Source organism: Periophthalmus magnuspinnatus, chromosome 14, assembly GCF_009829125.3.
Source record: "Periophthalmus magnuspinnatus isolate fPerMag1 chromosome 14, fPerMag1.2.pri, whole genome shotgun sequence".
Lineage (NCBI taxonomy): Eukaryota > Metazoa > Chordata > Actinopteri > Gobiiformes > Gobiidae > Periophthalmus > Periophthalmus magnuspinnatus.
In genome coordinates this window covers 13,328,289-13,353,364 of record NC_047139.1, presented here as the reverse complement: position 1 = coordinate 13,353,364, position 25,076 = coordinate 13,328,289, and the positions used below count along the sequence as shown (strand labels likewise).

Genomic DNA, 25,076 nt, shown 5'->3' with positions numbered 1-25,076 from the left:
CTGGCGCCCTCTGTAGGGCACATTAGGGAAGGTAGAACTTAGAAATGACAAGTGAACACGGCGACGGAGCTCAACAGTGACCGCCCAACGCTATGGAAGTAAAAGTATTAAAGTACCTGTTTCAAAATCTACTTAAAAAAGTAAATAAGGCTTCAAATGTAATGATTTTGATGAATTTCGTTCAGCAGAGACACTTGAATTGATACCTTTTTACGTTTTTATTTGTACATTTTTGTTTGCTCAAACTATGAACTTTTACTTTTGCTTTTCAGTCTAGTTCAAACATTTTATGGAGTAGAAAGCACCGATAACTCCTCTCAAATATAGTGAAGGAAAAGTAAAAAATATCCATGTTAAAACTAACTTAAGATACCAAAAATGTGTACTTAAGTTGAGTACTTTAATCTCGTTTTACTTTGTTCGTTCTACACTTTGCAGCTGTAGAAACACTGGTATTGTTTCATAGGAGGTTAAGGGGCTTTTATTGTTTTGTATGTTTTTTTTGTATTTTTTTATTGTTTGTCTGTTTGTTTTTTACTCTGTAGCACAAGTCTTGTAACAAAGGTACAGAATACACAAGTAAACATGTATAAATCACTACAGCATTAAAACATTTTGCTGAATTTCAGATTTGACATGTATTATTTGGCATTATAGTTCAGTATAATAATAATATAATTTATGTGCATAGCACTTTTCAAAAACAACAGCTACAAAGTGCTTCACAGTACCACAAATATATAGACTCCTCATAATAAAACCAAAAACACAAAGCAATAATAAACAGAACACATTTAAAACTTTAATTACAATAAATCAATCAATTTAACAGTTACCAAAATACTACAAGATACGATCAAACCAAATGTGTGCCAGAATAAAAATGGTTTTAAGTTGGTTTTAAAGGTGCTGAGACATTTAACTTTTCAGAGGTCAGGGGGCAGTGACATTACAGGCATTAGTGAGCATTAAACTCTTTGAATTTTTCTAAGTTTATCGGAAAAAAATAATGGAAAAAGTACTTTTAGAACCAGAGCAGACTTTGAAATGTGCATTGAACTTACATTATCAGCATGAAAAAGTGGTGAAGGTCTCATTTGATTGGAACAGGGGCACTTACAAATACTATAATGATATAATACTATTTTTTTCTATTTCTTTTTTAATTTCTTTATTTATCTATTTATTCCTTAATTTATTTATTTATTAGTTATTTATTCATTTATTTATTTATTTTATTAATTTATTTTTTGCTTGAGATAAAACTCTGCATCTCGAAAATTCCTTCAAGTCTCTTTAAAACTTGCCAGTAGAGGGCACTAGACCGGCATTCGGTGATGAACTGAAAAGAGAAGCGGTTTCTATCGACCGAAATCTGGTCAAAGTATCGACTTTAGAAACACGGAGGAGCTCGGTGAACAAAGATGGAATAAATACATATGAAATCTGAAATGCCAATAACGTATCATTGTTGAAAGCTCCAAAAGTTGATTTAGCATAACATATTCCCTTTCTGTCGTCCCTGTGATGTAAAGACGCGTAAAATAGTTGCATTATTTGGGGAGATAATACCCAGATGGTTTGAGCCACAGACTGAGTAAAATAGCCAATTGTCTTGAAACTATCTGCATAATTTTGAATAGTAATTTCATGGATGAGAATGTGTACGGGCGAACAAAACCGTCGTTTCCATCACTTTGACTGAGAGCTTTTCATATTAATGTCTGAATAAGTTTTAAAGTACTGCTCTAGGGAATACATGGATATGGTGGAGAAGGAAAGTGAGGGAATATACATTTATAACAAGAGCGCAGAACACGCAAATAAACATGTAAACTGAAACAATTCTGGTCCTATTTTTTATTTTTATTCTCAAAGGTAAAAAAATGTACTCTTTTGAGCGTTAAGCCGCGTTATAATGTTGTTACCTCATCAAAAAACATATCTGGAGTTGTGTTTTGCTTCATTTACAGTTCAGAATGCTCTGTTCCACCTTGTGATGTCATTTAGTGGTAGTTTTCACGTTAATTCTTGACTCGTAGACTGTAATGGACATAATGGCAGGTAGAACAATTAGTTAGACTGGGAGAAGCTTATTCACTGAGCAGTAATGCTGTTTAAATAAGGCTAGAACAATAGCTGCTTAAAAGATGGGACCCATGTTGGCTATTTGAGCAGTGAAATTATCAGAATGATGGCGGTGAGGTCTGTATGGGCTTTAAAAGCACATAATGGCACTTCCTGAATTATCATCTAATGCACTAAATTGCCCAAACACATTCATAGTTTGTGTGTGCTCTTTAAATGTATAACTCTGGGGGGGAAAAAATATATAAACTGCTAAAACAATACAATACTGAGTAACACAAGTAAATGTAATTTTTTTTTGCCTGTACAAGATGACCCATTTGAACAGAATCAAAACACATTCTGTCACTCTATATTTTATATTCCTAAATGGACTGTATGTAACCTGGACTCTAACGAAAAGTCTAAAAAATGCAGTGCAATCACAGCTGAACCTGTATTGCCAGAGCCTTCACCTGCAGGTACAGAACACAAACATGTTTGTCTCATTCTCAGTTTATGGACAGGTCATGACTCATGTGTTACGTCTGATGGATTTGAAACCCATCACTGTCTCTATGGAAAAGTGGGTTGGCCGTCACTATCTATTAGAAGAGAACAGCACTGTATGAAATGTATCTATAAGGGACTGCTTCAAAAACTGCCAGAATACCTCACCTGCTTGTCAGTCAGTGATACTGGAACATTTAATACCAGATCATATGAGTGTATAAGGCTGAGGACGAGCTGCACCAAAAACAGAAATAGGAAAGAGGCTTTTAGCTGTTTTGCTTCACAAAAATGGAATACACTTCAAGGAAAAGCAAAACTGGATACTTTGACGACCCAATCACAATTTAATAAGCACTTTTATACAGCACCTGCACCTGTTTTAATATTTTATATGCACTTATATATTTATATACTGGGTTCCCCTGTATAAATAAAAGAAGAAGAAGAAGAAAGAAAACTCAGAACCTCCAGAATTCTTTAATGATTGGCTGCAGGTGCTGAGGTTTACATAGTGACGAGTCAGATCAGAGAGAGTCCTTTTTTGTTTAAATCAACTGGATTTCAGCATTGAACTTGGTGTGAGGCTCATTCTGCTTTCTGATTGGATAATTGTCTTGAGAATTGAAACACCAAATAAATGGCCACCACCACCATGTCCAATGTTTCTGTAATTAAGAATAAATCAGCATTACAATTGTTATCAGTAAAAGCTGTATTTGATTTGAACATGTTTAACTCATATCTGGGGCAAAAATCTAAAAAATATCTGTATAATCCCTCAGTCGTTCAGGTCTGATCCGTCGCAAAAGAGAAATAAAATCTGTCAACTGGACAAAAACGCTGTAGGAGTGAAGACTTTTCGCATTCAAGCCCCTAATGAGTGATATCACATCTATTTGCATCCTGACAAGCCCCAAAATACAAAAAACCTACATACAGTTCCTATATTTCCAGCACATTTAACTTTAAAACAACATAAATGTCTTGTCTGTTCTTACCATTTCGTTTCAGACCTGACAAAGATCACCATCACCGGACTCAAACCGGAGACTTCTTACGAGGTGCGAATGTCGGCCATCAACGGCAAAGGCGAGGGGGAGTCCAGCGCGCCCATGAGCTTTAAGACTGAGCCTGTCCGTAAGTACCACCCGCCCCGCCCCCTCTGTCCCCACCCGATACGCTGCCTGTTCACCCATGTTCCAAATCTCCGTCACTATGAGTATAACGTGGTGTGAATGCTAATATTTTATATGTGTATCCTGACGTCTGACCTCCATTTTGTCCGTTCATTTGCTTTGCCCAGAATGTCCGACGCCGGTCCTAACCCGTCCATCGTGTAACCCTGTTCATTTTTGTCGTAATACTTCACTTTAACTTTGTATTTTAACTTGCATTGTAGTGGCGTAGTTTAGTGCCTGTTTTGAGATGTTGGGAAGGATTTTCAGGCAGTTGGTGTTTAAAACTGCATGAGGGATGTCACAACGTTAGATGAAGTTATCGTTTTGATGATTTTTTTATGTTTGTGAAATTGCATAAATAATAGAAATTGAAAGAGAAATGTCTATTTATGAAGCCGTACTGTATCATGTTTTGAGTATATTGCTATTTTAATGATTTTTTTTCTGCAGCACAATTTTGATCATAAATAATCTTAAACTCAAATCATAAAAATGTATAATATTATAAAGAACATTTGTGTATTTGGCTCAATTTTCATCTGCCCAGTTGTACTTCTGACAGATACCTGCATTTACGTTATGGTTGGAACTTCCCCTTAAAACTGACTTTTTTGTTGGAAAATGTATACATTTTGTCTTTTCCTCCAAAGAGTACATTATAAAAACAGCTTTTTCTTACAAATGAGACCACTGTGCACTGTCTGCAGTGAATAATAATAATAGTAATTTTTTTTCTCATCAACCCGGAAGTAAGAGCCAAAAGCAGCGCTTTGATTGGCTGTGCTTAAGTGGTCCACCCCAGTTTATCGGGGTGCTCGGACCTGAAAAAAGTGGACTTTAATAATCTCCCTAAGGGTTTGTGAGAGCTATGGACAGGTTAGAAAGATTTAAATTCCTACCAGGCCTGTCAAGATAATTACTATATTGATTTATCATTCAATAGGATAAATGCAAACTAAACATAAAATGGAGACTTTTTTTGCAATAATGGGGAGATTTAGTTATTTTTGTTGTAATGCGATAAGATTTGAGCTGTAGAAGTTTGGATAAGTAACTTTTATTGCTTCGTTTCTGCTATTTACTTGTTACAGCTCTTGTCTTTTAATGAAACTGTATATTTTTAAATTGGTTCACTGGGATTATCCTGTTTGTATCAGTGGCTTAAAATAGTTTCAATATTATCGTTTATCGTGGTATTTCTCTGTAGCGATATATGGTGGTCATTCAAAATTTGTTATCGTGACAGGCGTAACACCTACTCTCTCCTTCTACAGTGTAAAAATCAGGTACCCCACATAGACTGTATATATAAATGGACATATCTAACCTGCTAGCTACTGTGCTTCAAATAGGAAGTGATCATAGGCGCACTTCCAGCTCCATCGACTCGAATAATCATTTTGGTCTTAAAATGGATTCGGATGAACCCTCTGCTATTTTTATTTCGCTATAGTGTGCGTAACTCAAGATATGAACATTAATAAGAGACAAATCGGTCAGTAACAGGTTTGATTGACAGCGTCGTAAAGTGCCCGCCCCCTGCCAAACCAGCGGTGTGGACAGGAAGGGGCGTTACCTTCAACAGCCTCGCTCTGGATTGGCTCTTTGGTTACTATGATACTCAAGGTCGGAATTCCTAATATTGAACTCGGCTTCAAATTCGCCCCATAACTAAACTCGATGAATTTCATTTGACTGGATTCGAAATGTAGTATATTTTCAGTGGGAAAATTGGTAATGCCTACTATGCCAAAAAGGTCTGCTGCTAATGTACATGCAAATATTGTTAGAAACTTGATACTTAAATTAAAAACTAGATACAAAATCAAGTATTCAATATCAGGTCATCCATGTGGGAGTCTAAATAAATGAATGGGAATCTCTATAAAAATGACCCTGGTGCCAAGCAGGACACAAATCCTAAAAGAGTTCAGTTTTGGCCCCACTTGAAAACTTTTAAAAAACAGGAAAATTGGATAAGAGCTGCGATGCTGAACCTGTTGACTGGCTACCCTCCAAAAAGCATATCAAATCAAATAGAATATAAGTGAAATGTGGAGCGATAACGGAATGAAATGCCCTGTTAGGTTGGGCCAAAATCTTCACTTACATTTCCTGAATAAAGCGAGCAGAGCCGGTCGCCCCGTGCTGTTGTCAGGCTTATTTTGCAGTGAAATGTCCCATGAAGCAGAGTGGCACTTTGGATAGAATCAAAAGTAAATGGATTATTTTCAGTTTTGTCCAAATCTCCAGTCATGAATGAAAAGTGTTTTAGGCGGCTTGTCAGGTAGACCTTGTTTTTACACCAATACTGAATAGGAAATGTGATGGGGGGGCTCTTAGCAGTGAAAAGAACTGATTGAAATAAATCACAAAGCTAACACTAAGATATCAATATTATGTTTTTATTTTTATTTTTTTTAAACCAATGCAATATCAGTATTTTTCTTTGCTCAAATATGTGTCTAAATGAGTTCAAGATTTACTGGTGGAGGGCATGTCTATTGTGCATTTATTATTATTTCAGATCAGACTTGTAATTTGGTTTGATGGAAAAGCAATGACATCTTAATAGAGACCCTCCACCAGAAAAGTTACCTAACCCTAAACCCTTAAATTGACCTTCGATAGACCCTTCCAGTGTTTGGAAACAGAACTCCAATATTCCAAAAGCTGGTCCCGTTCCACACATTAACCCCAATGCATTTTTCAATGGGACAGTTACTACTATTACTACTAAACTAGGAAAAACCTCTGCCATGTGTAGGCACTGTTTTACATGGATTTGCATTTTCTAAATCTAATGTTGTGCTGGAATAATAATGTAGTTTGACAGTAAAATATTAGTTGTTAGTTTTATTTTATCAAGCACCACAAATTCTGCATGTTAATATTAGTACCAGGCTGTGTGCAGAGCAATTCTGAGCATATTACTCCTGGAAGGATTTATTTATTTATTATTTCATTTTATTTTTTATTTATGTATTTATTTATTTTTGTATTTTTTTATTAATTAATTAATTTGTTTGTTTATTTTTTTATTTATTTTTTTCTGGAAGGGTCTATAGCATATCTGTGGAGAAAAAGAAGGTTTTCTATCTTAAACTTTTGATTGTTATATATTGTTCCCCTTTAATCTAGACAGTTTAATGTTTAAATCAACTCTAAACTACTGGAGAACTGTGTGTACTTGCCAGCTGCATGTACCAGCACAGTCCGATTAGTAGTCTAGGAGAGGCATTCAACTGCATGTGGTGAGAAACAGCCATGCAAATATAAGACGTGCATCTGGATGTTTACTCGCTCGTTTTAGCTCAGCGGTGATGACAAACTAAAGCTTTTCTACTGATATGGTGGCCAGATTTTCAAAATGAAACACTGGGACACACCGGGTTGCGTTATTGGTAATAATAAACTTGTGAAAAGAGCGTGTAATTAAGACTATTATTAAGCACTCAGTCCTTTCTCAACTCATTTGTGAATCAGTTTATAGCACGAGAGACTTCTGTGCTTTTAGTGCTTATGATGATTTTTAAGCACAGTTTTCTGTATTTGAGCAAAAACATTTCACAATATGTTACACTTTCTACTCGGTCCAAAATAGGGACACACATTTCTTGTATAAAACTGGAACAAATCACTGGTTTGGGATAAACTCACTGAGATAAGGGACAAATGGTTCAAAAATAGAACTGTCCTGGATAGGGACTTCTGGTCACCCCATCTTCCCATTGAGCACACATTGTTCCACCGTGTTAAAATAAAAGTGAAAACTACAGGAGCTCCAGTGTTAATGTGTGCTGCATAGATCAAATAACTTGTAACGCAGGGTGACCAGATGTCCCTAATTACCCGGGAGTGTCCCAGTTTTGAGCCCTGTGTCCACTGTCCCAGCACATTAATCCAAAACCAGTGATCTGTCCCAGTTTTATACAAAAAATATCCTAGGTGTTCCTGCTTTTGACCAATCTGATCCCTGCCAACAGTGAAGAAAGCAACATATACTCATTTCTTTAGCTAAAATACAGAAAACCGTGCTTGTAAATGACCATACGGCAAAAAAAAGCACGGACAGAAATCCCTCAGATTACATACTGACCTCCAAGTGAGTCGAGAATGGACAATGTTACTCACTCTTTTGTTTTATTTATGCCAAACATCCCAACCCCGGTGTGTCTCGTAGACTATATATAAATGGACATTGCTAACCTGCTAGCCGCCGTGTTTCAAATAGGAAGTGATCATGGGCGCACTTCTGACTTTATTGACTCCAATTCACTTTACACTGAAAAACTGTCATCCCTCTCTCCGTAAATGCTCATTCTGATCTTAAATTTACATGATCCTGATGTTTTTATTTTGCTATTGTGTCCTTAAATCAAGATACAAACATTAACAGCAGACAAATCAGGTGCCTTCTTTCCCAGAGGTTGTTCCCGCTAGCTTCCAGCAGCAGGAAGGGGTGTTACTTTCAACAACCTCGCTCCGGATCGGCCTTTTCGTTGCTATGATATGCTACTCTGTACCAAATTGCTAGCCTCGACGAGCTTTTTTTTAACCAGAGCTGAACGCTATGGGTGACGTCACACTCACTTAGTCCACTTCTTTATACAGTCTATGGTGTATTCCAATGTTTTATTTTGAAAATCCGGTCACCGTTCGTAACACAGTTTGTAGCGTGTCTGAAAATCAACAATACACTCAAGATTAATGAGATGTTGCTTAAATAGTTCTGCCAAAGGTGAGGATATACGTGTGGTAGCCGTTTTTTAATAGCAATTAGCTGCAAAGTTTTAGTGCCAACGCTAAATTACTAGTCGCACTTGAATGCCTCTTAGCCCCAACATTCACACCTATTCAGTTCTTTGACCTGCGTGTAGACTGGGACAAGAGAACGTGGTTGTTTCGAGTTCTCCGTGCATGTAAACGTCGTGAGTGCACCCTTGCCATCGCACACATCTCCCTATCTGCAGCGCCATTTAAACTGTCACCCAGCTGCCTGTGTTCTTTGCAGGTAGAGGAATAATCTTATTTGAAATCACGGCGTCTGAATAGAATTTGACAGGCGATGCTTACACCTGTCAGCAGTCACCGTGCCGCACCTGTCGCCACCGTGCCATTTTCACCCATACTCCCTGTCAGCATGCATTTTGTCACTCAGATGTGAATACAGTGTTAAGCTGTTGGTCCTCTGGAGAAATATATAGGTTGAGTTATTGTGTGTATGTTAACGGTGTAGAGGTTAAAGGTGTGTACATGTAAGTCCACACACATTAAAGGAGCTGTACGCAAGGTTTAGATTAAGGATGCACCGATCTGACACATGGGGTTTTGTTTTTCAATTTACAATGATTTTATCCAATCAGAAAGCAGAACGAGTCATAAGTCTGTCATTTGGGATGCAAGTTTTAAAACTGAAATCCATCCTTTCTGGTTTAAACTAGGGCGGTCAAAAGTATCAAAAATTAGATACCAATCAATACTAAAACTAATATCGAAACTAGATACTCATTTGAGCAAGGATCGATACAAAAAAGTCACATTAACAGGACAAAATTTGAGCTTTCCTGAATATTTTTACCATCGAGCTTTATCAGAGCAAGTATAAGTATAAGGCCTCATGGTAACATAAAAAACACTATTATTTTGTGTTGAAAATTACATTCTGTTACTAAAAAATGTTGCATTTTTTATCTTTATTGTGGTGTGGGTCCATTTACTGAGAATGAGATAAACATGTAGCCTACGTGTCCTCTATGGGAGGTTTTAAGCACCAGCAACCCAGGTACATTTGAGATTGTAGTACCTTTTTTTAGAACAGTAAAAGTGGAGGCTACATACAGTTCCTTTAAGTTTAGCGCAACTCTCTAAAAGCCTCATATCTGTATAATTGGACAGAAAGTAGTGATGCTAACAGTGAGCTAGACATTTGTCCTTATGCACAGAGCCTATAGGCTACTGTAAAGATGCTGATGTCATCAACATGCTCTGGGGGGTGAAGCTAACTAGAGGCACTGCTCTGTCTGAAGCTCTGTCACTGAGGTTTGACATTAATTTGAGCTCTATTTCAGCATCTGATCAAGTATTGACATGGCTTAATTCTTTTCAAATAACCATTACCCTGAACGCTTGTATTGATCACAGGCTCCCTTAAATGTGTTGTTTAAATCAATTTTGCATTTTTATTTTATTTTTTTTTTAGTTTTCAGCCAATCTAAAAACGTACCCGGCTGTGTTTGCTAATGTGTGCATTGTGTCACCACGGTAACTGCTGAACATTCCGCCATAGACATACATGCAGGGCCCTCCAGCGTGATGTCACTGTAAAGTAGCACTGTTTGATTTCTTTTGTCTACTGTGACTTTTCAGTTAATGGAGTCTGCAAATGTGTCTTTTATATATCATTTTTCCACACACTCCACACTGAGCTAAACACATTCATTTCCTCTTCCTCTGTGTGTGAAGATGTTTGACCCTGCATTTGACCTGCTCTTATTGTTTTTTTATGAGGCTATGGTCTGCTGCCTCCTCTGGGTTGACCCTGTCATTGCACCTCTGCCTCCTGACCCCGGGATAACCACTCTGCTACAGCTCCATATCATACTGTTCTGTTGCATGTGCTGTTTTTACCCATGCATTTGCCTGAAATCCATTTTTTTGTTTCTCAGTTTCAATATAAAACTGTATTGTCCACCACATCCTTCACCAAAATGTTACTTAAAAGTGTTTTTAAGGATTTTTTTAAAACTATATTTGGACATATTTTTCCTTAATATTGCTGTTTTTGATGTTTTATTGCCTAAAATAATGTTTGGAAATTGTGGAAGATGAATTGGGTTGGATTGGGTTGAGTTTAAGTTTAGTTTAGCTGAGGCAAGGTTGAGTTTGAGTTGGGTTTAGTTTAGGTTAGTTTAGATTAAGTTTGGTTTAGTTTAGTTTAGTTTAGTTTAGTTTAGTTTAGTTTAGTTTAGTTTAGTTTAGTTTAGTTAAGTTTGAGTTAGGGTTGGGCTTAGGTTAGTTTAGGTTGAGGTTTAGTTTAGTTGAGGTTGATTTTGAGTTTAAGTTGAGTTTGGTTTATTTTGAGCTGTAGGTTTAGATCAGTTGAGTTTATGTTTAGTTTAGTTGTAGGTTTAGTTTAGGTTCAGTTTTAGGTTTAGTTTAAGTTCAGTTTTAGGTTAAGTTTAAGTTGAGTTGAGTTTTAGGTTTAGTTTAGGTTGAGTTTTAGGTTTAGTTTAGGTTGAGTTTTAGGTTTAGTTTAGGTTGAGTTTTAGGTTTAGTTTAGGTTGAGTTGAGTTTTAGGTTTAGTTTAGGTTGAATTGAGTTTTAGGTTGAGTTTAGGTTGAGTTTTAGGTGTAGTTCAATTTAGTGTTGCTCAATGCACAATCAATCGCATCTATGATGACAAAACTATCAAAAAGCTGCAAAAATAATTGATAAAAACAACAGAATATTGCAATGTAATATTTCCAACCAACTTTATAAAGTAATGTCTGCACTTCCTCATTTTTTGTGCGAAGCTCCTTGTGGAGGATGTGGTCGGACTCTCTCTCTCATGTTTTCATTTCACCATGTCTTTTCTTTTTCCATCGCTCTGTTCCTGTCCCCATCTGTTTGTGTTCCGCCGGACTGCTCAGACTTTGTGCACACAAGTAAGTCCCTCCCATCTACCGACATGTTCATTTCATTTCATTTGTGTAGTTTATATGTTGTGTACACTGCCAGCCAAATCAGTGCAAATAAGCAGATTTTTATTATTATTTCAAACCATTTGGCCGGTTTTAATGGTGTCTGGCTTTCCTCTTGCAACCAGCCAAAAAGTGAATGAAGTCTCTTTCTCAGGGCCACAACAGCAGTAAAAGTTTGAAACGGCTAACCTCTAGTCAGTCCGAGTGAACCACAATTTAAATTGTTTAAAATACCTTGAAAAAATGTAAATGTATTGCTCAAATGTATACATACACTAATTTATTTATTCGTTAAGCTAATTAGAATGTATTAAGATCATACTTACGTACTTGGAGAGTCTTTTACAGTTAAAAATGATATGCAATCTTAACTTACAGCTGGTGCAACTGTGAACGGCTAGTCCACTGTTAGCGTAACTACTTCCTGTCCATTGAAATCTCTATGGGGAGTTGTGCTAAAATTAAAATATATTCAAAGATCAGGCAGTGAACAGTGAGTTGTGGGTGGATCGCACTGACAGCATGTTAAAGACCTCCATCGATAGACACTTTTGGGTTTACAAAGGTCTTTTTTGTCGTAATGAAAATGCCACAAACTGAAGTTAATCTACACAGAAAAACAATAAGATGGGATAAGAGAATCATGTAGGCTTTCATTTTAATTTGATTTAGCTGTTTTTTTTGTTTTATATTTTATGTTTTTTCAAAAGTTAGCATTAGCTTTGCGCCACAGCGAGCTAGCCAGCATTGTCTCAGAGCAAGGCATTCCTTATGATCCATTCTAGAGGTACTTTTCTGGCTGGCAGTCTAAGAAAAGAACTAGCTCACAAAGTTTTGGATAACAACTACTAACTATTTCACTGAATGACACAGGATGCTGACTGGTTTTTGCATTTCCAGAGACTTTTTCTCGGGTCCGTTATGTGAAAAAAAAGATTTCAGGTTGGTGGTGTAGAAGGAAGTGTCACTTTAGACCGTAGAGTTAGACCACTCCCCTCCCGACACATAGCTCCTCCCCCTTTGTCCCTAGATACGCTTAGAACCACATAGTACTGCTGTGCAATGGGATTTACAGTTAAAATTTCAGTCAGAATTGTTATTTGCAATACAGTGGTGCAAGAAAAGAGAATAGCTACAAACTAAATATACATATAGGCTAATATATCTGAAAGACATAAATGAATATGTATTTATTAAACCTAAAATGCATTTACCACATTTTCCGGAGTATAAGTCACACCTGCCAAAAAATGCATAATAATGAAGAAAAAAACATATATAAGTCACACTGGACTATAAGCATAGTAGCAGTCGCATTTTTGGGGAAATTTTATTTTATAAAATTCGAGACCAAGAACAGACATTTTATCTTTAAAGGCAAGTTATAATAAGAACAATAAAATGGAGAACAACAGACTGAATAGCAGTACAGCACACTAATGTAACACATTTATTATTTTTTATTCAGCGACATGAAACATAGACACGGACTGAATACGTGTCTGGTATGTTAACGTAAGATATTAACAGTTAATGAGATAACTAAAGCATAAAAAACAAGCAAACAAGTTTACTCTCGATCTCACTCCAAGTCACTAAATCCATTGAATTCTTCATCCTCAAAACAACTCCTCCTGCTCCGGAGGTAGAGCAAAGCGCCGCTTCCTCTTCCGCGTGGGTGTCATGAGACTCAGCAGAATCCGATTTTCTTTTAGGCGGAATTTTTGCTCAGTCTTTCTCAGATGTCTTTTAAATTACCAGAATGTTGAAATTTTCAATTTTCAATGGTACAGGAGCAGATACTTGTACACACGTCTACAGTGCACTCGTGGAGTTGTCAGTGTGATAATAACGAAGATGTGAAATTATATATTTTAATGATTTCACATATAAGTCACATCTGAGTATAAGTCGCACCCCCGGACAAACGAAAAAAGTGTGACTTATAGTCCAGAAAATGTGGAATATATTTTTGTGAAAATTGCTTCAAGTGCTGAAAAAGAAGGAAGGATACTATTAAAGAGCGATTACTTTTCTTTAATGTTTTCATATTCAAAAGATACAGTGTGTAACTTTCTGGAGTTGGCACGTCACCTGTATGATTCCCATGGAAATAGAAAGTTAAAACCACACTTGGGAACATTCTCCACAGAGATAGATAAGTTGTATGCCATACTGTAGAAGATAACAGCCAAACCAACACAACTTTCCATTGATACAAGCAGAAGGATGCCCTCCTCCAGTTTGTGGAGATGCAGAAACGAAAAAGTTACACACTGTGGCTTTAATATTAAACACACATTAGCACAGTTGCATGTACCTAAAACATTTTTCTGACTACGTTACATTCAATAAAACAGCAGATATTAGTTTTTTATGAATTCATGCTGGGAATATGAAGAATTGGCTTCTCAGAGCACAAAGAAAGCTGACACTGCGGCTCCCATTGGAACAAACAGTACGCTGCGTAGAATACATCATAGTCAAGTGAAGAGGGCTCTGTGTCCTCTCTGCTTTGTTTCATGTTTGGCACAATATGCAGTCAGCAAACTCTGAATACACTTTAAACAATGGGAGTCATTTTAATATGTGCTTTAGCAAGTCCTGGTAAAGGGCCTGAACCTGTGTGTGAGCAAAATGTGTCTTGCCCCAGGGTCAAAATAAGTCCGCTATTATGTACTCTGTTGTCCGAGAATTAGGAAGTGCGTGGTTAGCATGCTAGTTGTGCATTACTGTGGAAGCAAAAGCTGTGAAAAAGTGCTTGAACTCAGCCGTGAATAATTAGGATGCTTAAGGATGTGTAAGGTAAGCGAGAAATAATTTTGGACCACAGCAAACTGTTTAAAATGGACAAGTTCTGTTTTTCACGTTTTATAACAGTACAGTGCTTTTCATAAGGTCCTTTAGTCGCTGAGTGGGTTTCTATTGACACTTGACCTGTTGTTAGTACATAATCCACGGAGTGAGTTAGCGCAGCCTTGAGACAAAATGTTGAAAGAAAAGTCTTGAGGAGTTTTTTGATTGACGGGACTGAAGACTGAAAAAAGGGATAATTTTTAAAACATAAAAGCGTCATTGTGAGCGTAGTTCAGGAATGCAGGAATGAGCACAGTATGAAGTGCATACACTCACCATTCACTAAAAAAATCTAGTAAAAAAAAAAGAGTTCAATGTGATGCATTAAGTAGATCTCATTACATTTTGTCAAGAAAATGACCAACCAATGAAATAAGTCACATCCCACTTAAAGCAACTGTATGTAAGGTTTAGATTTTAGATTGAATTAACTTCAACTGTGTTCCAGTATATGAAGTAAACAAAAATATAGCTCTTATTGGTAACAATTCAATGCAAAGACAAGGCAAGTTTATTTGTATAACACAATTCGTACACAAGGAAATTCAAAGTGCTTTACAGAATAAGAAAGACATTACAATCACAATACAACAAATCAAAACATAAATAATCACAAGAAATCATCATAAAATTAACATTAAAGGAGAAAAGTGCAGAATAAAAACTTTCAGTCATATGCACAGCTAAACAGAACTGTTTTTAGCCTGGATTTAAACATTGTCAAAGTAGAGGCCTGTCTCACATCTTCAGGAAGACTGTTCCAGGTTTTAGCTGCACAAAACTGAAACGCTGATTCTCCATGTTTAGTCCTGACTCTGGGCACCAGTAAGAGGCCAGTCCCTGAGGTCCTCAGTGTGCGGGATGGTTCATATGACAGTAACATTGGGCCTGATATCCCATTTATATATGTCATGATTTAGTGTTTTTGTTCTCAATATAGTTATCCAACTATAAAGCAGAATGAGCTTCATATGAAATTCTTTGGGTCTCTTTGTGTTGCCAGTTGGTTTAAACCTAAAAGGACTCTCTGTGACCTGAAGAGACATGACCTGTCTATATACTGAGAATAACATAAACTTGTATGTGTCTTTTATATACTGGTTTAGGCACTGGCACAAGCTACATACAATTCCTCATATATATTATTACTATGAATATTATTTTTAGCTCTATATCACAATACAACAGGATGTTATTGAGGTTGTAGCAGTAGAACTATGATCATTTGGTCCCAGTTCAGCGGGAGGGCCGAATTTGACCCCCGGGCCATCCATAGTTTGAACACCACTGCTCTGCTCTGAATAGTGGATCCCATCTGACATTACCACTGTGACCATTTCCAGCTCCGTCAGCGGCCCCCTCCTCTCCTCCCCCCTCCTCCTCCTCCTCTTCTTCCCTCTCGACCTCCACTCTGTCCCCCCGTGAGTATCGCTGTCTGTGCCTGCCCTTGCCCTTGCCCTGCTCTGCCCTGGCTATACTTAGACAGTAGGACTCCTGTGTGTGGATGTGCAATGGAGCCAGCAGAGAAACCCTGTACTGTTCTTTACCAGCCTGGCTAACCTTACTACCTAATACTTAATAATTCATAACATCCTAATACCAAATAATGTGTTGTGTTTTGTTGTGTGGTGCTAACTGTGTGTTTTTATGTATGTTGTATTCACATTTTGAAAAGTATTTGCTATGAAAAGATATGGTTACTTGTTTAGAGTAGAAATTAAGTTGAATTAGAATTTCTTGAAAGTTCAGTTTTATGCTAACTGAATAAAACTAATCTAGTAAAAATACTACAAACAAAATGCATAATACTACTGAATAAATATTACAGATTTTTATTTTATTTATTTATTTATTTATTTATTTATTTATTTATTTATTTATTTATTTATTTATTTATTTATTTACTTATTTACTTATTTATGTATGTATTTATTTATTTATTTATTTTTTTTGTAATTATTATTGTTATTAAAGGTCCACTATGCAACTTTACTTGGCTTTAAATACATCTAGCTATTCTAGTCTATTTTTATTTGCTGAAAAACCTTGAAAACATGCATTATTACTGTGAGTGGGCTCGCCTTTCCACAGATCTGACCTGTAACTAGGCCTGGTGTTGCATGCGTACCACCCGCTTGGAGATAGATTAGCCATACTTTGAAACATTACCGTACAAAGCAATAGCACATCTCCACGGAGACGGACCCGCACACACGCATGCAAGAAAAGTTACGTAGTCCGCCTTTTAAATTTACCCAACTACCCCAATCCTAAAACGAAACTTGCACATGGGAAACTTTGTGTAGAGTTCAGCAGAGGACAGCGTATGCCTTCTAAGACTCGACGAATAAATTAGAATGAATAAGACGGCGCAATAAAACCGGAGACGCCAATGAGATTCATCACCAGCGCTCCCCTTAGAGCCTAACAAGCTGAAAGCCTCCGCGTATTTACACCGCACACACACACAGACTCACACACACACTCACACACACACCGGAATGATGCTGAGTGCTGCCGATAATAGTCACTTTTGCATCCGCGATTTTTTTTATTTATATATTTATCTATTTATTTTTTTGTCTACCACCTGCCATATGTTTACTCGCACAGCTCATCCATATTCCATATTCGCAATCAGCTCTTCAGACGATATAGAACTCCCGCCGTGCACAAAAAGCTCCCCGCGTGTCTCTCCGAGCGATCCCAAATGTCCCTACGCCTGATACATTCGGTTAATATACGCGCTGCCTTGTACATAATGGTTTCCACGGTAATCTTGTCATCAGGCGGTGGTCGGATGGATGCTGGTCTGAGTACGCGTTGTATATTGTTGCAATCAAGGGAAGGAGAGCGCAGAGTTCGGAGTGAAAAGTGATGCATGGGTTCGCTGGGTTTTTCTGCAGGGTATAAGTTTATTGTAGTTTGATGAAATTGTCAATGCGAAAGATCTATGGAAATATTGGTTCTATAAATGGTTTTAAAAGTGAACTGTGTAACTTTACTGGCGGAGGATTCGCCAGCTGATTGTCTCCATGGAGACGTTATTACAAGGTGCCACTGTATGTCATTAGAGGAACTGTATTTTGTTGCTTTTATTGGTGCTCTTACTGTTTTAAAAAATGTATTAAGTTAACCTATGTTTGCCTGTTATTTGGCCGGGTTGTAACTTATCTTTAGGTTTAAAACTTAAGTGTCAGATCTCCATGGAGACGAGCAAATGGCGTAACCTTCTATCAGAAAAGTTACACTGTGCGCCTTTGAAATAAAATGTATTCATGTATATAATTAAATTCATTATGTTTTTTTTTTTTTCAAATTTTATAATATATATGAACAGCTTCAACAACTTAGAATTGTTCAAAAACCCCAAACTAGGCCTGATTTTGTTGCTCTACAAAAAACACACAAGCTAAGTGTTAGCTACGTGTTGTAAACAAAAGCTAACATAAATTAAAATGACTGTATCTTCACTCAACATGCACATTCTGAAAAATACTAGTGTCCATAATTTTGTCTGTGAAAAATTTGCCACTAAGAGCATATTTTTAAAGTTGCCCGTAGATGCTAGCATAACTTACAGTAGCGTTAGCATCATTTTACAGCCAAAGAATGGGTTACTTGAGGTTCTATGATCGCACAATAACTAACAAATACTTTTTAGCACTCCAGTGAATTGTTTTATATAACTTTATGACATTAAAAGGTATGATTGTTTGTTTATTGTTGTGTTTCAATGTGGCACAAATTGCTATCAATGCATTTTAACATTACGCATTGATCAGCGAGAGTGTTAATAAAGTTTGCCGGTTTGAATTACATTTTCTAACCTTCATTTACTCCGATTAGCAGAGTAAATGTCACTCATGCTTTTAGAATCCCACCTCACGTAGACTACAATTCCCATAATGCACCCTTGTTTAGGCTGTACGTCGTTATATGTCATGTTTTTTGTTCTCATTTCTGCTTTGGGTTGAATCTGCAATGCCAAAAACTAAAAATGTATTGCAAATCAGTTCAAAAGTTTCAGCCGAATTTTGAAATCTGCTGAAATCTCTTGACGTTTTTTTGTCTTTTTGTGTTGCATTTTGTGTCTGTTAACAATCTGTGTATTTTTTTGTTGACATTATTGTTTCCATTATTTCAAAGCTGTTCTGTGTTTTCCATGTACCCGTTTCCCCGCCTCTCCCTTCACCCCCAACCACCCCTCGACCAATCATGTGCATCATGTGGCTCTTGCATGGTGCTGATGATGTCGACTCCGCCCGGCAACAGAAGGTAATGTTTTTGTTAAGTTTGTGCAAAATCACACTCCCATTTTTTAACACGTTTTGATTTCTGCATAGTGGGGCTGCATAATTTCGAAAAAAAAAAACAACAACAACACATTTTTCTGTATTCCGATTGTACAATTGTGGGTAGATTTGCTACATATGTTTAAAAAGTAGGATTCTGTTCATATTGTACACTGTAAACAACTCCAGAAGTGTTAACATTTGAGAAGAAACTGACATTTGAACCTATAAACTAATACAGGAATCCCATGCATTTTAAAACATGTTTGTAGAGGTTTGCACTACACGTAAGATTTTCCGATAAAAATACATGATATTTTCTTTGCAGAGTACATTCTATTACGTATATAAATGCAGCCTTTTTAACTCGATAAATGTGCCAACTCGAAGTGCAATTTTGATTTGACTGATATACTACGCAGCCCTACATTGGACTTCATTCCCATCTCATTTACACATTTTCCATCTTCATCACAGTGCCTTAAAATAACATTACGAAATAAAACATAAAACAGAAGTACATCTGAGTTTTGTCTTTTCAAACGCATCCATCCATTTGTTTAATTGACTGGCAGTTTTAAAGGGAACACATGCTAAATGGGCTTGTTTTGTGTACCTCAAAAACATACCTGGAGTATTTCTTATTTATTATGTCTGTCCTCTCGTTTTATTCAAGTCTATAAAATCCTTTCAGTGCGTATTTTGCCTTCAACGTCCATCTGTTGGCATCATCTATTGCCATGCTGCTAACTTGTCACTCTCTTTTCTTATACAACGAATCCAAATTGTCTCAAAATGAAAATAGAGGCTAACGCACAAATTTATGGAAATGCCAGTAACATATACATTAAGAACGTTTATATTGTTCCAGGAAAACACTGTAACCATTAACCATCAACCAGAGCATTTGTCATTTTACAAATCATTATTTAACTATTATATACCACTATTCCAGAACGTTCTCTCTCTTTCACGTCTCTGTGTGCGGATATACTAACTCGCTTAATGCAGTACAGCAGCATGTGAGCCCCCTGTTCCCCGTTCATGGGGCACCTCACTTTGTCTTTGCACAGTATGTGTTGTGTCCTGTATGCATGTGTCTGCGTCACTGTCATGTCTGAGTATGTCTTGTAGTATTTTTTTATGTATATGTATAAAAAAAATGGAATACATTTTGAGATCATGTTGGGATTTTTGTTTGCTATTTCTATGGATTATATATTTGGGGGCACGTAAAAATTAGTAGGGGTGGGATGAGACAGAATTTCACAAGATGAGACACAAGATGGGGTCCATGAAAACAAGACGAAATTTTGAAATAATTTACCGTAAGTGTTTATATATTGTATTTTCCGGACTATACGTCGCTTTGGAGTATAAGTCGCACCAGCGAAAAAATGTGTAATAATGAAGAATAATGAAGTCGTATTTTTGGGGGAAATATATTTTACATAATTTGAGAGCAAGAACAGACATTTTATCTTTAAAGGCAAGACAAGACACCATGAAGTTGTCTTCTAAATAACTCCGGAAGTAGATGAAGCGTGGCTGTCATACTGGTACAAGCCTAGAGTGGCCTCGCACAGTTAGTTGATAATAACGAAGATCTGAAATTATGTATTTGAATAATTTCACATATAAGTCGCATCTGAGTATAAGTCGCACCCCCAGCCAAACTATAAAAAAAAGTGTGACTTATAGTTCAGGAAAATACGGTTTCCAGAACTTGAGGGAGGCATAACCCTTTCATGCTTGTGCCAAATGTAAAGACGAATCATAAAATCTCACAAGATCGTTCTTCCCATGTGTGCACAGTCTCGTGATCTTGCGAGATGTTGTGGCATGAGATCTTGTCCCATCCCTAAAAATAAGCATTAGCATTTTGATAAGTAGTCTATATAGGTTTGCAAATACATTGGACACATGGCCTATGACGGTTCCAAATTATCATTTTATTTTGCAAGTCTATTATTCAAAACTAGAATTATTAGAGGAATAATATTAAAGTAAATGGAAAGGTCAATTTTTGAAACTCTTTTCTACTGTCAAAACACAATTACCTTTGTGCTCTATGGTGAACGGTTAGCCTAGCCTTACTACTTCTAGCTCTTTGGGTTTTGTACAGTAGCGCTAAAATTAATAAATATGATTAGAGCTCAGGCAGTGGGCGAGTTGTGGGTAGATATCACTGACAACATGTTATAGACTTTACAAATGAAGTGAAAAAGACAAGTATTTTAAAATGTACTTTCAGTGTTAACCCTAATGCTAACTGTAGGCATAATAAATATTCAATTAACACCACAAAATAAAGTAATCAGGTAGTCTTTACTTTAAATTTGAATTGGTTGTTTGTTTTATATTGCATTTTGTAATAAAAGTTAGCATTAGCTTTGCGATACAGTGAGCTAGCCAGAATGCTGCTGTTTACACACTCACCAGTGAAAATGAAATAATGAAATATTTTTAATTCTACAGCTTAACGATTTTCTTTAGCATGGAAATAATAATAATAATAATAATAATAATAATAATAATAATAATAATAATAATAATAATAATAATATATTTTTTATGGTTATTTGAAATATGTTGCCATCTTAACTTGCATGTTGCTAACTCTTCTTTCAGGCTACTACACTGGCCTACACTGTTGCTGTTGCTTCTTTTCTAACATGCTAACTACTTTTTTCCTAACATACAGTAACAATAACAAGTGCCTTCATGCATATGCACCGATTAACTCTGAATGTATGAATATGTAAGCATGTAATATGTAAATGTCAGATTAACATTGTACCTTAAAGGTCCTATATTAGGCAGAACTGACTCTTGTGAGCTTTAAGCCGTGTTAGAATGTTGTTAAATCATCAAAAACATGCCTGGAGTTGTGCTTTGTTTAATTTACACATGTTTGAGTAACCCTTTATTATTAGTCTGTCTACATCTTCAAAGCTCAAAATGTTCTGTTCCACCTTGTGATATCATGAAGCGGTACTTTTCACGTTAACAGCTCCTTTTACCCCTTGTTCTGTAGAGATTGGCAGTCCCAGGTCTGAACTCATCCAAATGATTCTAGTGAAGGTGCATGTAGTTTAAAAACACAGTGGAGCACTTCCTGTATCACCACATGACATCACAAGGTGGAACAGAGCGTTTTCTGTTTGAGAGAAGAACTCAGCCTAAATATGCAGGGTTTTTGTGTTAAACGTGTGAATGAAACAAAACACAACTCCAGGTCTGTTTGTGATGAGGAAACAACATTATAACACAGATCAGAAAAAGCGTAATATGGGCCCTTTAATCTGGTGTGGCTGGATTATCTTGGTTCTTTTTGTTATTGCAGTTTACAGGATTGTGGTTAAATATAATTATTAGTACATTATAAAGGCGTAGCAAGACTCAAACTTATATATTTAATTTCATAACAGGTGAATAAGTTCTACATACTGTACATTTACAACAGCAAGTGATTGTTATTGCTGTGTCAGATAATTCAAAATCCATTCATATATGTAAAAATGTATCTTGTCTTGTAATTTAGTGTTTTAATTTAAGAAAAATCTATTTTAGTCCCAGAATTCATAATTTAAGATTATATTAGCCTTCAAGAGTGCCGTTTTTAGTTTCATATTTTAGCATTGTGGCAAATTGCTGACTTAAAATACTGCAAAAATATATATTGTCAGTACAACTTCAAGCTTAGCTCAAATATTACATTTTTATTTCATCCTAATTTACGTATACATACATACTAGCGACTGAATTGTCACCTGTTTAAAAAATTAGACACGTTTAGAATCCTTGCTAGCAAATCTATTATTTACAGGCTAGCACAGTGGAGAGAATTTAATGAGGATCTTAAAGGGGAGGACGCTGTGGGGTACAATGGCTTTTGTGTATTTTGGCTTGACTTAAAGTGATGCTGCCACACGCAATGAACCAACCAATGCCACAATAATAGTCTTGTTGCCACCAAAATATCAAATTTCTACGTAGAGGTGAGGTTTATAATGGGGAAATATGCTACTTATGTGCATTTTTAGCATTAGCTTAAGACGACATGCGTTTAGTTTATGCGTAAGTTTACACATCTTTTCAACAAATAATGACAAAAATATGAACAGTGGAATTTGGTGTTGCTTATCGCCAATAATGCTAATAATGCTAGCATAGTTTAGCCGTTCGTAGGTGTCTTCTTTCCTGTTATATGCAACATTTTGAGGAGTTTTTCCCATTACAAAGATATAATATTTTCTTTTAAATTGTTAATCATTATAGCAACGGTCCAACTTTTTCATAATTCTCAAATTCATGGACACAGACAAATTTGATGCTAAAGCTAATGTCCCAATTCACTGCATTTTATAGTTGTTAGCATTAGCCTATCAACCTATCAAATACAACCTCATCACAGCATAAAATACAATGTCATTTCTTGTTCCTGTTGTGAGTGTGGTGTTCTGCATTTGACCCATCTTCAGGAGCAGTGGTCAGGGGACCCATCTCAGAATTTGAGCTGTAGGTCCATGGTCAGGAATACCTAGCTGGAGGATAAGCATGGGAGACATTAAAATACCTAATCCTAACTTATGTCAGTCCAATCACAACTGCTAATTTGTAGCACATCTTTTCCTGTATATTCTTGTATAATTTAGAACAAAATATATAACTTCTTTTTACCGGAAATAGTCTAAATAAGAGTTTAGAGAGTACTCATTGATTCGGCATAATTCGTTGTTTTTTTTTACTCAGAAGCTGCCATATTTTTTTAGACACATGTGGACCGTGTGTTTCTGTGATTGGATAATCGGCTTGTGATTTAAGCCTATAGACTGTATATATAAATGGACATAGCTAACCTGCTAGTCACCGCATTTCATATAGGCTAGCAAGCATGGGCGCACTTCCAGCTCTATCGATTCTGGCTCCAATTTTCTATTGAAAAACTGTCACCCCTCTCTCCATAACTGCAGCTGTCAGACTCAAAGAAAGATGGAGAATTTGGTCTTAAAATGTCTGTATTAACCCGTCGTACATGATCCTGATGTTTTTATTTTGCTATTTTATCCGTAAATCAAGATATGAACATTAATAACAGACAAATCAGGCGCCTTCTTTCCCCGGAGTCACTTCCACTAGCGTTAGCAACAGGTTTGATTGACAGCGTTGCTAAGTGCCCGCTGGGCGATAAGGGGCGTTACCTCCAATATCCTTGCTCCAGATTGGCTCCTTGGTTGCTATGACACTCACAATAGGAATTCCAAATATGAAATTCGGCTCAAAAATTCGCCTCTATAACCGTTAGCCTCGATGAGCTTCATTTGGTTGGAGCCGAACTCTACGGGCGACGTCACACTCCCTTAGTCCACTTCTTTATACAGTCTATGATGCAGCCGCCTGAATTCCAGACTTTCTTGAGGAAAAAAAACAACTCAAAATGATAAATATGTTTGAAGAAATGACAGAAAGCCCATTTATATAAAACATTTGTGACACATCAGTTTCCTCCTCTGTTTTATCACTTTGTGCTGGCTGTGCAGAACATACAACACAAGCTGTCCAAGCACGACTCTAAACAGGAACAAGTGGAACATTTGGAACAGGGCTGTTATCACCAAAACAAGAATAACATTTTAGAAGCTCTGTCATTTTATTTTCACAAGCCCATAGACAGAATGAGTGTGGGCGGATTTGTTTTAGAAGTTTATTTATTTATTTATACATACATACATACATACATATACTTACATACATATACTTACACACTTTTTTTTTAATACTTTCTTTATTTTCATCATTATTTACATGATTCTCACTGAAAGCATCAAAACTATGAATGATCACAAAATAAACTTTTTTTTTTTTTTTCGAGGTTTGATCATTTAAAATAGCCTTTGCTTTTTTTTTTTTGCTTTGAAAAATTTGAATCTAAAATATATATCGCAATATATTTAGTTAAGTTACTTTTTTCTTTGCTACATAATTCCGTATAACTTGCTTTATATATTTGAAGTTTTCTGTATGTTTTATAACTTTATAGAAAGAAAAACAGCACTGAATGAGAAGGTGTGTCCAAACTTGTAGTGGTAGTACACATACATACCCTTCTAAAATCAACGTGTTCACTCAGCGCCCTATATTGTGACTGTAGTATAGGCAATCCAGGTGAAGTGTCTTGCTCAATGACACAATAAAAATAAGAATGAAAGATGGAGTGGTTTCCCGGTTACCCTCCAGTTGGCGGGCAGACACTCAACCCATTGTAATCCTTCACCGTGTATTCCATAACATAATAATAATAAAACATAATAAATAATTTGGTGGAAAGAAGATGATTGTAGCATTTTATTAATTTTGTATGTTTAAAAAAAAAAAAAGCCTCAAACAGTGTTCTCTCAATCCAACAACTTTCTTTAAAAACACAGTATGAAATAGCACTAGTTTAGTTAAGACAATTTTATACAAATACTGAAACCTAC

General features: G+C 36.3%; 1 protein-coding gene across 2 annotated transcripts in view; it reads left to right on the top strand.

The window, feature by feature from the left end:
* Window positions 1–25,076, top strand: part of ncam1a (neural cell adhesion molecule 1a) — a 543,500-nt gene that overhangs the window by 476,104 nt on the left and 42,320 nt on the right. For both annotated transcript variants that reach the window (XM_055226537.1, XM_055226538.1), the window contains one exon: window positions 3,592–3,717. In XM_055226537.1, coding sequence (XP_055082512.1) covers window positions 3,592–3,717 — 126 coding nt within the window. The remainder of the gene's footprint in view (window positions 1–3,591; window positions 3,718–25,076) is intronic.